The following is a 17,335-nucleotide window of genomic DNA, read 5'->3' as shown; positions in this document are numbered from 1 at the left end:
AGGGGCAGGGGCAGGGGCAGGGGCAGGCCGGGCAGGGGCAGGGGCAGGCCGGGCAGGGGCAGGGGCAGGGGCAGGGGCAGGCCGGGCAGGGGCAGGGGCAGGGGCAGGGGCAGGCCGGGCAGGGGCAGGCCGGGCAGGGGCAGGGGCAGGGGCAGGCCGGGCAGGGGCAGGGGCAGGGGCAGGGGCAGGGGCAGGGGCAGGGGCAGGGGCAGGAGCAGGACGGGCAGGGGCAGGGGCAGGGGCAGGGGCAGGGGCAGGGGCAGGCCGGGCAGGGGCAGGGGCAGGGGCAGGCCGGGCAGGGGCAGGGGCAGGCCGGGCAGGGGCAGGGGCATGGCAGGGGCAGGGGCAGGGGCAGGGGCAGGCCGGGCAGGGGCAGGGGCAGGGGCAGGCCGAGCAGGGGCAGGGGCAGGGGCAGGGGCAGGGGCAGGCCGAGCAGGGGCAGGTGCAGGGGCAGGGGCAGGAGCAGGCCGGGCAGGGGCAGGGGCAGGCCGAGCAGGGGCAGGGGCAGGCCGGGCAGGGGCAGGGGCAGGGGCAGGGGTAGGGGCAGGCCGGGCAGGGGCAGGGGCAGGGGCAGGGGCAGGCCGAGCAGGGGTAGGGGCAGGCCGGGCAGGGGCAGGCGGGGCAGGGGCAGGGGCAGGGGCAGGGGCAGGGGCAGGGGCAGGCCGGGCAGGGGCAGGGGCAGGGGCAGGCCAGGCAGGGGCAGGGGCAGGGGCAGGCCGGGCAGGGGCAGGGGCAGGGGCAGGCCAGGCAGGGGCAGGGGCAGGGGCAGGCCGGGCAGGGGCAGGCCGGGCAGGGGCAGGCCGGGCAGGGGCAGGGGCAGGGGCAGGCCAGGTAGGGGCAGGGGCAGGGGCAGGGGCAGGGGCAGGCCGGGCAGGGGCAGAGGCAGGGGCAGGGGCAGAGGCAGGGGCAGGGGCAGGGGCAGGGGCAGGCCGAGCAGAGGCAGGGTGGGGCAGGGGCAGGGGCAGGTGCAGGCAGGCCAGGAAGTGGCAGGAGCAGCAGGGCAGGCCAGGCCAGGCAGGGGCAGGGTGGGGCAGGGAAGGCCTTGGGGCTGGCCGGGGCAGGGCAGGGCAGGTCTGGGGGTTGGCAGCTGAGGATTGCAGACTTGAGCACTGCTGAATTCTGCAGGCTTCCTCTCCTGTGTAAAGGGTGCAGCCACTGGCCAGGTGTGGCCACAGGAGAGGACCCTGAGGGCACTTAGTGATCTCCCAGACTTGCCTGGAAGTCTCCTGGGGGTACTTGTGAGATCAAGGCTGGTGGCTGGTGTGGTTTGGGGCCAGTAGACCAGCCAGCAGAGGAGCACAAGAACCTATGGCCTTCCCGCCCGAGAAGCAGCTGGATTTGAGCCTGTTGATTTGGTAGCTGAGGTTTCTGCTCAGCCACTGCAGAGCGGCCAGCTCCACAGCCGGTTTGCTGAGCCAAGCCCCTATGTGGGAAGGAGGAAGCCAGACAGCAAGGCCTGTCACGGGCGGGGAGAGGCCCACCCAGAGAGGCCTGGCAGTGTCACAGCTGTTGAGGTGGTTGACTCAGGAGAGAACTGGAAGAAACAGGCAAGACCAGGCTCTTGGTCACTGTGATCATCTCAGTGTTGTGAGACAGCACATCAGGCTGACCACAGAACAGACTGGGCTTCCCAGGCCATTAGGCCCTGCTCTGTGTGAGTGCAGTACTGGCCTGAGAACACAGCCCTGCAGGAGGGGACAGGTGCACGTCACCAGATGGCCTACGAGAGCTGGGGACACGGAGGGCCCGTAGGGACAGAGCAGCGGTTCAGTGGCCAAGTCTTTACTGAGCCCAGGGAGCCCAACACTCTTCTGTGCTTTAGGGATACAAGTAAAGAAAACAGAGATGGAAGGGAATGATGGAAGAGGTAATGTTAATTAGGAGCCAGTGGACGCAATCTAACTTGTGCAAGTGAAAACTCCTCCGTATGTGTGATACTTAACCACCACCAAGAACCCATCACGGAGCTAAGGTTCTCTTGGGATGGCTACCTGGGGGAGGTGGAATGCCCAGCAGGCCGGACGGACCGGCAGATCTGGTCCAAAGCCCAGATTTTGGTTACCTGCTGTAGGAAATACATGTGCCTGGGTCAGAAAGAGTAATAACTTGATTAAAAAAAAAAAAAAGGTAGAAGGGTGAGGCTACTGGCCACCATTTGTGCCCCTCTTTGGGTCTCCTTCAGGCTTCTGAACTGCTAGCAGGAAAAAAAAAGGCTGGGCACCATCTAGGAAGCCTCCCCTATGTCCAGCCAGGGGCATGGCGTGGGCTTCCTGCTCAGTTTGCTGAGAACCCGGTTACTGCTCTTAGGTAGAACTCTACTCAGACAATTGATTTTTTATTGTTGGTGTTGGTCGTGGGGCTTGAACTCTTGAGCTCTTCAGCTCAAGGCTAGCACTCTACCACTAGAGCCACAGCGCCACTTCTAACTCAGGCAGAATTGACTGGCAAGACAGTGCCAGCAGTTCTGTACAATGTCGGGAGTCACCCACAGCGTAGGACAGGCCTGCTTGCTGGCCACACAGCAGTTGCATGCTGTGGCCAGACCACTACCCCATCAGAGGCTGAGGGGCTCTCGCTGGATGGTGCAGGCCTCCGGAACATTCTCCAGGCACTCTCTTCCAGCTCGCTGGACGCCACCTGTGCTGCAGCCCTTCCTGGAACTTTTCTGCCAACGGTTTTTCATCACATGTCCTTCCTCTCGCTATATCCCAGAGGGCCAACAGTACCCTCCCAAGTCCCTGCTGGCGGGAGGGTGGACTGTGAGCCAGTGTCACATCAAATGCAGAAACTAAAGCTGCCTTTTATAGGCATCGGTGGCTCATGCCACCGATCTCAGGAGGCTGAGATCTGAGGATCACATTTTGAAGCCAGCCTGGGCAGGAAAGTCTGAAACTTTCATCTCCAATTAATTGCCAAAAAAGCCAGAAGTAGAGCTGTGGCTCACATGGTAGAGCACTAGCCTTGAGCAGAAAAAGCTCAGGGACAGCACCCAGGACCCCAGTTAAGCTCCAGGACAGGGATACACAAAATGTGCCTGAGAAGTTGCCAGGCCACAGTGGAGATGCTTTCCTGGCCTAGGTGCCAGGCAGATGCTGATGGATGGTGTGAACTAGGTGGAGGGGCAAATCAAGGTCCTGCAGGCAGAAAACCCAGCCCTGTCTTACCTACACTCCCAGATACTTTCCTCGGTTCTACCCAAGAGACCAGGGCTCCTGGGCTTGTTCCTTCCTGAGGCCTTGGTGTAGGCCAGCCTGGGTCCCTCTTGTCATCAGCTCTTGGTCAAGGGGTCAGCAGAGCTGAGTCCCCAGCCTCCCTGGATCTGTGTCCCCGCATGTCCGCGTTACAATCAAGGTAGTCATTTGTGTGAGGGGCCCTGGAGATGCCCTCTACAGTCACCACTGTGGTACTCTCTGTGCTGGCATCTCCTAAAGGATGCATTGCACTCCTCATCCCTGACCACAGGGCAGCTTTTCCCAGACACTATCCCTGCACAAGGGCCCCAGGCCTGAGACTTGTGATAGTAATATACGCCTCTGCTGAGCTGCTCCTCAATGCCCTCCCAGCACTCCTTGGGATGCGGGAGGTCACAGGGGCCCAGATCCTGCCCAAGGAGTAGCTGAGTGCCACAACTGGCCCTCAGGGAAGCCAACTCTGGCTCACGGCCACCCCATCCCACGCACAGCCCCTGTGGAGGAAGGACCCGGCCTCCGTATGCAGTAACAGCTTTAATGTATGGTGGCCGACACATCATCAGTCCTCTGCCAGCCTCCTGCCCTCCTGCCCCCAGCGCCCCCTCTTGGGGAGCTGAGGCAGGTGTGCCGAGCAGGTTGGAGGTTGGTGTCACCCAGTGCCTTTTCAAAGCCCATTTATGGTCAGCACTGCGGTACACTCAGCAGGGACAGGCCACAGCCCATGTCACAGGGTTGGGACATCAGAGCGGACCCGCTGGCCTCCCTCCCTGCCGTCCCCAGGGAGCTGAAGCAGGTGCGATGGGCAGGTTGGGGGCTGGTGTCTCCAGTGTCTCCTGGAGACCTGTTTATGATCAGCACTGAGGACAGTCCGCAAGCACAGGCCACGAGGCCAGGATGTGGGCACAGAGAGGCAGGGCTCCGGTATTTATATATTATACATATACATATATATATATTTTTTCATGTGTATACACAGATAGTTTTCTCTCTGGAAAGTATTAAAAAAATTGATCAACCTTCAATCTATAAAAAATACCTACTCTACATGATAGAAAAATCTCTCCTCCAAGTTTACACTGATTTACACCCAAGGCTTTCCCCAAAATGTACAATACGCGGCAACATCTTAAACTGCAGTGTAGAGGGTGGGTGGGGCAGTGGAGGGATGCAGGCAGCATGTGTGAGCACACGCACACGCACGCCTGTGTGCACACTCATGCTGGCGTGCACACACTCGCACACAGTGGACAGACAGTCTTTGTGGCGGGATTCCAGCCACCCCGGGGCACTGGGGCTGCCAGCCAGGGCCCTGGCCCAGGCAGGTCGAGCAGCTTGTGGGTGATGCCACTCTGGGGCAGTGCAGGGTAGGGTGGTAAGGGCTCCTCTGTCCCTCGTCTGTGTGCAGTCTCCCAGCCTGCCCTCCTACAAAATATACCCTTATGACTTAGTCAGACACCAAAAGGGAAACCTGGTTCCAGAGGCCTGAGAAGCGTGCCTGCACCAGGGCAGTGATGGGCACTGTGCACTATCGGGGTGCTAGGCTCTAGGCGGCCAGAGAAAGTCACGTCTCTGCAAAGAAGCAGCACCTGCAACTAGAGGCAGAGGGGTCGGTGTGTCCACCCGTCCGGGAAGGGAGCTCTCAAGTCCTCTGCTCAGAGCAAAGGCCCCTGGCCTAGGGCCCCACGGGAGGGGCAGAACCTGAGGGGAGAGCAGCGAGGTTCACGCCATCGGAGGGACTGCAAGGCTCTGGGGCCCTGGTCCAGATGTGGCCCGCCTGAGCCACTCCCAGCCCGACTCACGCGTGCCAGCCTTGCCTGCTGTCCTACCCCACCGTCATCCCCCGTGAGGGCCCAGGGCTCACAGGCAGGCGTGGGTGGCACCTGTCAGGAGGCCTGAGTAGAAAGCTGCGGACTCTTCCCATAGGGCCGCATGGCGGGAAGAGGGTCTGCCAGAGGAGACACGGGGTGGCTCACCCCAGCCTGAGACTGTCCCCGAGCCCACCACTGCTGAGAAGACACAGGTGATTGTGGGCTGGGTGACGGGGTGAGAGGCCCTGGCTCCCCGAAGGGTGGAGCCAGCAGCAGGCCCAGCCTCGCTCCTCGTCTGCTACCTGGGCTTCCCTTCCTGGCTTCTTACTACCCTCCACCTTCCGCAGCCCGTCTTCACGCGCCCAGCCCGGCCTTGTGAGGGCCTGTCGGCCCCCGGCTCAGCCGCTGTGGGGTCTGGCGGCCTTAGCTGGGAGTGGTGAGGCAGGGCCACTCCAGTGTACTCATGGAGTCCTGGACCAGCCCAGGGCTCTGCTGTTCTACTTGACCTCCAGGATGGACGGGTTGGTCTCCATGATGGCCACGATGATCCTGTCTATGTAGTCCTGTAGGCGGAAGTTGATCTCTTCTTGCTTTTGGATTGCTTCCATGAGCTGTGTGAAAGCAGGGAGCCAAGATTGGGGAGAGCAAAGGGTTAGAACACAGAGCAGAGACCTCGGGGATGCAGGTGGTAGGGTGTGTTACCTCATCGCGGGAGACTGAGCTGATCTCTGCAGCCAGGGACTCAGAGAAGGCTGTGGAGAAGAGGCTCTTGGCGCCCTGGATGCTGAGGGTGATGACCTGTCCATTCAGCTCATCATTCTGCTCCTTCAGGTTGCGGTTGTCCTGCAGGACACACGTCGTCACGTTGGGCCAGGGCCCCTGCTAGGGGCTGGCCTAGGGAAGGACTGGCCAAGGGAGACGGCCAGCTGAGGTCCCTTCCCATTCCAGCCTTCTGGAAGCTTCTGCTGGAGTGAGCACGAGGGGCTGAGCCGTACCTGTTTGAGCCTTCGGACCTCCTGCTCCAGCTCACTCTCTCGGGCACGGCTGTTGTACTCCTGCAGACCCTGGCTACTGCTGCGGCCCCGTTTTTGCTCTGTCTCCAGCCTGAGGAGCTGCAGATGCTCTAGCTGCTTCCGGAGGTCCTCAATAAGCTACGAGGCAACCGGAGGACAGGCACCTGCCTGTTAGCCACCCACTGCTGCGAGACTATCAGCTCACATTTCAGAAGGCCACTGGTCTTGCCCGGTAGCCAAAAGAATGAAAGGCTCCTCAAGCCTTCCCTAGGTACCAGGCTTCATCTAACTGGGCAGGAACATGGGAGGAGCAAGTGGCTCTGCTCACCTCCTGCGTTGCCTCCTTGTCTCTCTGGAACTGGTGCCTCTCATGGCTCAGCCTGTCCCCCATCTTCCTCTTGTTCTCTTGCTCTTCACTGAGCCGCAGTGTCAGCTCTTCAATCTCATCCAGCAACTTCTGCTTCTCCTGCAAAAGCAGACAGCAGTGTGGACACGTGGCCTCGCCTCCTGCAGTGTGCCCAAGTGTGCTCTCGCGGTGTGTCTACTGATACAAACACGGGGGCTCACAGGTAGCAGGGCTGTTCTGCCCTGTGGTCTATGCACACATAGGCCATAAGGGCTGCTGTTTTTAGCAGGGAAGGAAGGAGTGTCCTTTGGGCAAGGCCTGACACCTACTACTTGTGGGTCGTTCTAGCCTGGCTCCTCTGATTCACATGAGCTGGAGCCCAGGTGGTCTCAGAACATGCTGGTTTTGAGGTGCCCAAAAGGCACGTGTAAAAAGAATGAAGAGAGGAGGTCTCTCAGCAAATGACTGGAGCGGGGAGCCCACAGCACTGCCTTTGCTTGCAGTGTCCGAGATCGGGGTTGCCAGTCTGCCCTTCAGGAGCATGTTCCAGTGAATTCAGACAAATGGAGCTGATCCCATAGTGGGTCTCTGGACCCTGTGCACTGAGTTTGTGGGAGATCTGGAAACTGGGAAGGATCCAGTGCCACCAGCAGGACACACTGTTCTGCTTCAGAGGCCTGACTTCATGTCCTTGCTGCAACTTGGAATTTAGAGCAGAGGGTGGGGAAACCCCCTGCGGGCAGAGCTCTGCCGACTTTGGACAGCCCAATACACTGCGAGGGGTCAGTGGCTCACCTCCTCCAGACGCTCGATGTTGGCCTTCAGGCAGGGTGTGCAGGACCGCAGCTCACTGTTCTCCTCATCCAGCTGCTGCAGCCTGGGGCACAAAGAGGAGGTTCGGACCGAATCCCCAAAAAGGTGTCAAGATCTGGGGGAGCCCTGGCAGGAAGCTGCACTGTGACCTCCACTTGCTGTGGCCAGTCCTGAACTCACCAAGGAAAGACAAAGCCTTACAGAAAGCTTTGAGTGAGTGTGTGTGTGTGTGAGAGAGAGAGAGAGAGAGAGAGAGAGAGAGAGAGAGAGAGAGAGAGAGAGAGAGAGAGAGAGAGAGAGAGGGCTCAGAGCCTCTCACTCTCATTTGACTTTTTCTGCTGACATGCTACCACTTCCCACTTCCAGTCCTTTTCTGGTTAGAGATAAGAGTCTCATGGACTTTGCTCCCTGAGCTGGCTTCAAACTACAATCTTCAGATCTCAGCCTCCTGAGTAGCTAGGATTACAGGTGTGAGCCACCAGCACCCAGCTCTAGACCAACACTTTTCTGTTAACACCAGACAGATTTTAAGTTCAGTTTGGGCTTGGGAATAACTTCAGGTTTATAGGGAAGTCACAGGCTTTCCCAGGGTCCCTGCAGGCTCTCTGGTGCTGCCACGGCTCAGAATGTGCTGTGCCACACTCGGCAGGGAGACACTACTAACACACTCCATCTACGGATGCCACGGCACAGCCTCACATCCCTTTGTCCCCCAGTCGTCCCTCCTGTGAGCTGGACAGTGCCAAGTGCCCTGGCCGTGTCCTCTGAAGAAGGCAGCTCACACTGAGTGTCCAGGTTTCTTTGTGGTGAGATGGGGGTGGTAGGTTTGGGGAATTTCACTGAAGACCAGGGCCTTCTCACCATACTTACTTGACACCCAAAGGCCTCCTACATCACCGGCTGGGTCCAGCCCCCACTCCTTAAAGCAAGTCTGCACATTCCGTTGGCAGTTGCTCTGAGGGGTAGCCTTGGGCCTTCTCCCCATCTCCCCGCTGCTCATGTGTGCTACAAAGGCCCCTGGTTTTGCTCCTGACCACTTCACCTCCATATAAGGTGTACATTTCTGTTATCTGGCACCCCTTGCAGAGTGGCAGTTAATGTACAAATGGCCATAGCATCAGTTCCATGGAGCCCAAAAGGAATTCTGTAAATTCTTTAAAAAAAACTTTTTTTTTTTTTAAATTTAGCATCTGGTTCTACTACCCATGCTGGCCTTGAGCTCCTCGGCTTGGGTGAGCAGCTGAGGCCACAGGCCCAGGCTGCTGCCTGGCTAAGGCTGCTGTGTCGATGTGGAACACAGAAGGACAGGCGTCGGTTCAGGGACTTTTAGGAAAGGATTGAGGTTCTGGTCTTTACAAGTCCCCCCTTTGCCACAGTGGGGCTCCTTCCCAGGTTGTGGAGGACCTCCCTCGCCTGCCTGGAGCCTCACCCGCCTGGCCTGCAGAACCTCCCTCACCCACCTGGCCTGCAGAACCTCCCTCACCCGCCTGGCCTGCAGGACCTCCCTCACCCGCCTGGCCTGCAGGACCTCCCTCACCCACCTGGCCTGCAGGACCTCCCTCGCCTGCCTGGCCTGCAGGACCTCCCTCACCCGCCTGGCCTGCAGGACCTCCCTCACCCACCTGGCCTGCAGAACCTCCCTCGCCCACCTGGCCTGCAGGACCTCCCTCACCCACCTGGCCTGCAGAACCTCCCTCGCCTGCCTGGCCTGCAGGACCTCCCTCACCCACCTGGCCTGCAGAACCTCCCTCGCCTGCCTGGCCTGCAGGACCTCCCTCACCCGCCTGGCCTGCAGGACCTCCCTCGCCTGCCTGGCCTGCAGGACCTCCCTCGCTCACCTGGCCTGCAGGTTTTCAATCTCGATGCTCTTCTCGCGCTCCATTTTGCACAAGAGCTCCTTCTGCTTCCGGGCCTCTTCCAGGACCATCTCACTGGCTCTCAACTCCTGCTCCTTCAGCTGTTCCTCTAAGGCATTAGCTCTAAAGGCAAAGTAGGGTTCACATGAACATGCCTGCAAGCCTACATGGTGTCTGTTCCCAGGTCCTGCTCCTTGGGCTGTAACACATGGCTGGGTTGTCCTCACACTCTGCCTCAGAGGGGCCAGAGCGCACTGGGTCCACGGGGTGCCACCCTCTGCAGGTAACGAATGTGACAGCTGGCCACCAACCTTGCAGCATGCAGAGGAAAGTCTGGGTTTCAGCAATGGTGTGTTAAAGTTATGGCAAAGCTTCTAGCCACATCCAGGCTGAATGTGGGGCTAGCTGCTGGGCACATGGGAACCTCTATGTCTAATGCTACCAAGAAATATGAGCACCACACTGTGAGAGGAAGACAAAAGTAATTCTCAGAAACTAAAACTATGAGGGAGCTGGGTGCTGGTGGCTGTGATCCTAGCTACTCAGGAGGCTGAGATCTGAGGATCATGGCTCAAACTCAGAAAAAGCCAGAAGTGGTGCTGCCACTCAAGTGGTAGAGCACTAGCCTTAAGCACAAAGAGGCTTAGGGACATCACCCAGACCCTGAGGAGTTCAAGCCTCAGGACTGGCAGAAAATAATGAAACTATGAGGCTGTGGGTTAGGGGTGTGGTTCAGTCGTAAAGCCCTTGCTTAGCATGCACAAGACCACAGGGGCCCACAACCCTATTTGCCTTCATCACAGCGGAGGTGGCAGACACGTACCACAAGATCCAGATTATTTTGTATTCAGATGAATGTGTGGGAGGGAGTCATAACTTTTTGTCTAGGATGGCCCCACACCGAGACTTTCCGTATCTCTGCTTCCAAAGGAGCTGGGCTTACAGACCCAAGGCACCATACCTAGCAAAAGCTTTAATTCAACAGAAGAGTTGGTGAGGGAAACTGAAGATTTATCTATTTTATTTTTTGTCAGTTTTGGGGCTTGAACTCAGTGCTACTTGATTGTTTATGGCTGGTATGCTACCACTTGAGCTGCATTTCTAGTCCTGCTTTTTTCTTTTTTGGTAGTTAGTTGGAAATAAGAATCTTGTGAACTTTTCTATCTGGGCTGCCTGGCTAAGAGAGAACAGGGACAAAAAGTCAAAATCAGAAATTAGGAAAATGAAATGGGAGGGAAGTTTTAGGTTTATTATGATCAAAAGAATTGAAGAGAGATTGATGGGGCTGGGAAGGTGGCTCAGTGGTAGAGCGCTTGCCTTGCATGCCTGAGGCCCTGGGTTCGATTCCTCAGCACCACATAAGAAAAAAGCTGGAAGTGGCGCTGTGGCTCAAGTGGTAGAGCGCTAGCCTTGAGCTGAAGAGCTGAGGGACAGCACCCAGGCCCAGAGTTCAGGCCCCACGACTGGACCCAAAAAAAAAAAAAAAAAAAAAAAAGAATTGAAGAGAGATTGAGTAGAGAGACCAAAAAGGTTCTAAAACTAGAGAGGTAAGTTTCCTAGAGTTATAGGCTAAACTCTAAGCACTAATCATAGAAAACAGTGAGCCTCAACTCACCACATAGAGGCTGGAGAGAACCAGCAGTGCAGGCTTCTGCACACGGATCAGCTAGCATCGGAGCACATCTCTAACCCCCAGGAGCCTTACTTCTAACCTGGCACACCCAGCCCTACTAAGCCAGCACCTGCAGGCAGGGTAGAGTGGGGATGAGCACATCCTTTTTTTTTTTTGTTGGTCGTGGGGCTTGAACTCTGGACCTGGGCACTGTCCCTGTGCTCTTCAGCTCAAGGCGAGCGCTCTAACACTGAGCCACCTTTCTCGCCAATTCACTGGATAATTTTTTTTTTTTTTTGTCGGTGGGGCTTGAACTCTGGGCCTGGGCACGGTCCCTGAGCTTCTTTTGCTCAAGGCTAACACTCTACCACTTGAGCCACAGCACCACTTCTGGATTTTTCTGTGTATGTGGTATTGAGGAATGGAACCCAGGGCTTCACGCAAGCTAGACAAGCGCTCTACCACTAGGCTACATTCCCAGTTGTCTGCTATTACTTGAGCCATGCTTCCAGCTCTGCTTTTTGCTGTTAACTTTGTAGACAGGGTCTCAAAAACTTCTGCCTGGGCTGGCGTCAAATCATGATGTCCCGGATCTCAGCCTCCTGCGTAGCCACCGGCACCCAGACCCTTGCCTTTGCACTTTAGTAGCTCTCAGCCACGAGAGCCTATCACATCGTGTGTTCAAGGCGGTTAAGGTGCTTACTCACCTGTGCACTAGCTGGAGGTTCTCCTGCCTCAGCCGGCCATGTTGCTCCCCAGCAGCCACGCTGTCCTTCTCCAGCTCTGACACCCTCCTCTCCAAGAAGACAACCTCAATAATGAGAGGATGGCTTCAGAAGTAAGTACAGAGAGGCAGAAGAGTCCACACCCTACTCCACCCCCAAGAACCCTGCTCAGCAACTATTCTGTAATCAGACTGCAGTCACAAGGGTGAACACAAGGGGCCTCCGAGGTGGTGGGGACCAGGAGCACCTTCTGACTGGTACATGGCCCACTGTGGGTCAGCACTGCCACCTTTAAGAGCCCTACTCTGCAGGACAAAATACATAGAGGAGGCCAGGACCTATGGGACGGGAAGGACAAAAACCAAGTTTTAGCTCCTCCCTCCCTCAGGAACTCTCAGTAGGAAGAAGGGAAGAAGAGAAAGGACTTTTCTCTAGTCTACAGAATGCCAGATGCCACAGAGAAGGGGCTTGCCGCAGAGGGACGGTGGGTACAGAGGGAAGCAGGTGGGTGGCCACCCCCTCCACGGCTCAGACTGCCCCTGGGGAGTGGTCTGACCAGTGATGCCCACTGCCTCACTGCTGGACTTGAGCTAAGTCCCCAGGAAAACAGCCATTCCTGATGTTGTGGCTCTGTGCCATTTACAGCCAAGTGGCCTGGCTGCTTTCCAATCCCCAGGTATCCTGGTCTTGTCTCCATTGGCCCTGGGCAGATGACTCTCTGTTATCCCATTGATGCTGCCGTCCTGAATGGACTCAAAGGTACACACAGGCACCCAGTCATGCCGGAGATGGGGCACCAGGTTCTGTAGATCCCACTGCTCCGTCCCGTTTCTTTTGGCTGGCTCTGCCCAGGTGCCACAGAGTGCCCTCTTTGCCTCAGAGCCGCTGGACCCCTTACAGACCTCACTGAGGAATATCAGGCTGACCCAGAAGAGCTAACCAGCAACTGATGACGCCATGGCTTTCTGAGCTGTCCTGACAGTTTCTCAAGGCCAGGGCAAGGCCAAGTGTCCCCAATGGCTGGCGAGCGTCTCAGACAAACCACAGGTTCTCAGATGCCAGCAACATCCCCAACACACAGGGTCCTCGGCTCCCATTTCCCATAGCTTACCTTGTCAGCAATGTCTTCCTCTAGGCCCTCTGCGGGATCTGGGGGAGGGTCCTCCAGGGCCTCCATAGTCAGAGCCCCCGACTGGTGCAGGTACCTATGGAAGAGAGTCCACAGTAGGGGAAAGAATGGGAAAAACCAAAGGACAAGCTCTTCTAATGCCAGCACTTCCAAATCCTCCTCAAAAGTGGTTTGCATTATGACAGGGCAGAGGCCTCTACTCCTGGCTGGGGGGCGGGGAGTCTCCTGAGCAAAGCATTGAACGAGAGGTTCTCCATGTAAGCTGCCTTTACCAAGGGGCTGGAAGTGAGCAGGCTGCACTCTGGTCAGAGTCCTCCCATTGTTCTTTGGACCCTAACAGTACGACCTCCCTCCCCGTCAGCTAATGGGACAAACGTACTTTGTACTTGGGCGCAATAAAATACATCATTTCTCAACATGATGGAGGCCCATCAAACGTTAATTCAAGATTTTGACTCCTGTACAGGACACCCATAAGGATTCATTTTAAACACACACACACATTTATCTGTTTGTTTATTGGTCATGGGGTGTACACACACACACACACACACACACACACACACACACACACACACACACACACACACACACACACACACACACACACACACACACACACACACACACACACACACACACACACACACACACACACACACACACACACACACACACACACACACACACAAAAATTTATCTGTTTGTTTATTGGTCATGGGGTATCAACTCTGGGTCTGGGCGCTGTCCCTCAGCTCTTCGGCTCAGGACGAGCGCTCTGCCACTTGAGCCACAGCGCCACTTCCGATTTTCTGGTGGTTTATTGGAGATGAGTCTCATGGACTTTTCTGTCCTGGCTGGCTTTGAACCGTGATCCTCGGATCTCAGCCTGAGTAGCAAGGATGACAGGCGTGAGCCACCAGCGCCTGGCTTACTTTTTTATTTTTTGAGTGAGGGTCTAGCGCATAGCCCAGGGTGGCCTCAAACTCACAATCCTACCTCACTCCTCCTCAGCCACCTGAGGGCTGAAAGTATAGGCATTAACCACTTTGTTGACAAGTGCACCCTTGGGCTGTGACAGTTTTGGGTCCTAAGAGAAGCCATGGGCCCTAGAAGCCCAAGATGCACATGTCCTCTACAGCAACAATATCAGTAGACAGGATTTTGATCTACCCAGGTCAATAGGGAATCCTGACCCTGTAGTCCACTGGGTAGGGACTACTTCCCAGCTGCTGATGTCTTGGTTAAGTGCCAAACTAACTTCCTTATGATGTTATAGTGTCTAAAATCCTTATAGATGTGTCTGGACATACGAATAACAGCAAAGCTTGCATCTTATGGTCTTCTCATGCCCTGGAAACTCCAATACTAACCCAGGCCCCAAACCTGACAAGTCTGAGTCCAGAGTCGTGTGACCCTCAAAAGCCTCTAGCCCTCTCTGCCTTCCTCTTCCTCTCCCTCAGCAAGGAACTTCCGGCAGCCAGTATGAGGCTGAAACAAGAGGATGTTTGTAGACAGTTTTGCTAAGGATGAAGCCCAGTAAAAGAATTCAACTAACTGCTAGTGATAACTACATGAAAATGTCTACCTCATTAGTGAATAGAAAAGAAAGGTGGCACCTTTGTTCCTAGAGCCACAAACCTATATGTGCAGACTTGATAGGGGTACCCAGTGTTCCCTGGACCTACTTTGGGTTCCTTAGACTCTTGAAAGGGTGCTTGCTGATGGACACTGTGTTGGCCAGTCATCGCTCCGTACCTCCCAGGACAATCAACTCAATGTGAAACCACTCTCAGGCAGGGAGCTGCCTACCTCAGACGCAGAGACCACAGGACAGGGAGAGCACACTGTCCCCAACCACTCAGCATGGTTGCCTAGCAGAAGTGCTTTTTTGTTTTTTAACCCATGAGGAAAGGAGAATTCTTCACTTATCCTTCCCTAGTGAGGAGGCCAACAGGAAAAGGGATTGTGGGAGGCAGGTAAAGGCGAGCAGGAGGATAATGAGGTGCTGGAACTCCAAGACCTATCTTTAGCCAATGGACCTGCTGAGGGTCCAGCCGGACCTGACCCGTCAGGTGCCTCATGGAGGGCGCCAGCTCCATCTCTACAGATAGTAAAGGACGGTCAGGTCAGGGAAAGACGCATGTTGGTCAGAGGCACAGCTGGCACCGCCAAGGCATCACCTCAGCCACAACGCACCTACAAAGAGGTGAACGCTTCTGCCAAGGCATCACCTCAGCCACAATGCACCTACAAAGAGGTGAACGCTTCTGCAAAGTGGATTGTGGGAAAGCTGCTTTGTGTTTCCCAAGAATTCTGGGGCTCTCCCCAGAATTCCCAGAAGGGAAAACCTTGGACAGATTAAAATCTGCACACGTTTAAATGCATTTATGTTCTGCAGGTACACTACAGAATACGCTTCTGCTCTGTAAATCTCACTGTGAATACCCACAAGTTGGGCCTATTTATACCAAAGGTGTCTGTAAAGAGAAAAGAAATTCTTGGAGAGTAGTTCAAAAGATGTAGTTTGCCAGGCACCGGAGGCTTATGCCTGTCATCCTAGCTACTCAGGAGGCTGAGATCTGAGGATCATGGTTCAAAGCCAGCCTGGGCAGAAAAGTCCATGAGACTCTTATCTCCAATAAACCACTAGAAAACCGGAAGTGGCGCTGTGGCTCAAGTGGTAGAGTGCTCGCCTTGGGCTGAAGAGCTGAGGGACAGCGCCCAGGCCCAGAGTTCAAGACCCATGACCAACAAAAAAAAAAAGATGTAGCTCTTTACCACCCAGATTTGCAGAGCCATGAAGCTCCTCTCCTCTTAGCAGTGCATCTCTAGACACAAAGCCGGCCTGGGCCCCAGAGGCTGGGGGCTGACAGGAGATGGCTGGACTGCGTTCTTACCAGTAGCCATGTGTTTGTACCATTCTGACCCTGACTTTGGTCTTATTACTAAGAGCACAGTGCAACCCTGGCTTCTGCCCCCTCTAGACATCAGCCCTTGAGCAGGCCGTAAGAGCTGCAGGATATGAAGAGGAATTAGGACAAGCAGACCAGGCATGTCAGATCTGTGGGAAAAGACCCATAGAAATGGACAAAACCAGACTCGTTATGATCTTTACGATTATATTTATGGTCTTTTTTTTTTTTGGTACGTCGTGGGGCTTGAACTCTGGGCCTGGGCGCTGTCCCTGCACTCTTCACTCAAGCCAAGTGCTCTATCACAGCGCCACTTCTGGTTTTCTGAGTGGTTTATTGGAGATAAGAGTTCCATGGACTTTCCACTGCGGGGCCTGGCTTTGAACTACGACCCTCAGATCTTAGCCTCTAGTATCTAGGAATACAGGCATGAGCCACAGGCATCTGGCTTGTATTTATGGTTTTAGGGATAAAGAAAACATCTGAAAAGCTTCTACAGTGAGAAAAAGTCACAAAGAAACAAAAATTAGAACACAGTAATTTAATCCTCTTAGCAACAATCCTAGACCAGAAACCACAGCAAGGGCATTCTTACTCCAGAGCAAAGGGCACAAGCAAAGCCCTGCCAGTGTATGGGCATCCAAGGAGCAGCTTGAATCAGCTGTCCCAGAGGCAGAGGTTAGGAGATCAAGGTTCAACAGCCCAGTAAAAAGTGATATCCCCACCAGGCTGCGGTGGCTCACCCCTGTAATCCCAGCTACTCAGGAGGCTGAGATCTGAGGATCCCTATTCAAAGCCAGCCTGGGCAGAAAAGTCCCTGAGACTCTTATCTCCAATTAACCATTCAAAAACCAGATATGGACCTGTGGCTCCAAGTGGCAGGACATTAGCCTTGAGTAAAAGAGCTCAGGGACAGCAGCCGTCTCTAATCCTAGTTACTAGGAGGCAGAAGTAGGAGACTCATTTGTCCATGCCAACCTAGACAAAAATGTGAGAACCTATCCAAAAACAACTAAAGCAAAACAGGGCTAAGGACATGGCCCAAATGGTAAAGCACCTGCTTAGCTGATTGGCAAGCATAGGAGTCTAAGTTAAAAACCCAGCACTAGCCGGGTGCTGGTGGCTCACGCCTGTAATCCTACTCAGGAGGCTGAGATCTGAGGATAATGGTTCAAAGCCAGCCCAGGCAGGAAAGTCTGTGAAACTCTCCAATAAACTATTAGAAAACTGGAAGTGGTAGAGCACTAGCCTTACGCTGAAGAGCTGAGGGACAGCGCCCACAGCCCAGAGTTCAAGCCCCATGACCAGCAAAAACAAAAAACAAAAAACAAAAAAACAAAAACAGAACAAAAGAAAAAAAACATCACTCACAAGGTCTCAAGAGTTATCACCTGGTACCTCTTTACTCAAGAATCTACAGAAGATGTGCTGTGCAAATAATGTGAAGGAATAAGTAGGGCAAAACGTGAAAGAAGGCAGAGATTCAACCTTGAAACAAATAGAGGAACTTGCAGGTACTGGGAAGACCTGCCCAAGACCACAGCCACAAAGCTGGGGGATATCCTACAAGGGGGTGAGCGGGGACGGGAGGGAATGGTTCCTGAGGGGAAGTCTTCGGGCCCGACAGAGGCCTGGGCAGCACTGACTCCAGCAGTAGCTTGGGGAAACACTCCAGCATTTTACAGATCCTGAACGCTGACTTCAATGAAGACACCACTGGACAGCCCAGGTGCCCTCACCTTCAACCAAAACCCAACAAATAGCTTTAGGACCTAACGTCACCTCCGCAGAACAGAAACAGGCTGGGCAGCAAAGCAAGACTGACTGGGTTCTGAGAGGTCAGCCCCTCACTTGGGTGTACCTTATACACCTGGCCGACAGCAGATACAGGGAACGCAGCACGCACAGGAAATATGTAGTACTAGAA

General features: G+C 55.2%; 1 protein-coding gene across 3 annotated transcripts in view; it reads right to left on the bottom strand.

Annotated features, from left to right (window-relative positions):
• Nucleotides 1-3,712: 3,712 nt before the first annotated feature.
• The window catches only part of LOC138825387 (rab11 family-interacting protein 3), a 60,809-nt gene continuing 47,186 nt past the window's right edge, over nt 3,713-17,335 (bottom strand). For all 3 annotated transcript variants that reach the window (XM_070019865.1, XM_070019863.1, XM_070019864.1), the window contains 8 exons: nt 12,476-12,569; nt 11,347-11,450; nt 9,010-9,150; nt 7,154-7,235; nt 6,341-6,478; nt 5,995-6,150; nt 5,702-5,842; nt 3,713-5,610 (listed from right to left, as the gene is read on the bottom strand). In XM_070019865.1, coding sequence (XP_069875966.1) covers nt 5,497-5,610; nt 5,702-5,842; nt 5,995-6,150; nt 6,341-6,478; nt 7,154-7,235; nt 9,010-9,150; nt 11,347-11,450; nt 12,476-12,569 — 970 coding nt within the window. In that variant the 3' untranslated portion in view covers nt 3,713-5,496. The remainder of the gene's footprint in view (nt 5,611-5,701; nt 5,843-5,994; nt 6,151-6,340; nt 6,479-7,153; nt 7,236-9,009; nt 9,151-11,346; nt 11,451-12,475; nt 12,570-17,335) is intronic.

This window comes from Dipodomys merriami, unplaced genomic scaffold (assembly GCF_024711535.1).
Source record: "Dipodomys merriami isolate MVZ:Mamm:240054 unplaced genomic scaffold, mDipMer1.0.p SCAF_137, whole genome shotgun sequence".
Taxonomy (NCBI): Eukaryota; Metazoa; Chordata; class Mammalia; order Rodentia; family Heteromyidae; genus Dipodomys; species Dipodomys merriami.
This window is presented reverse-complemented; position numbering and strand designations above follow the sequence as displayed.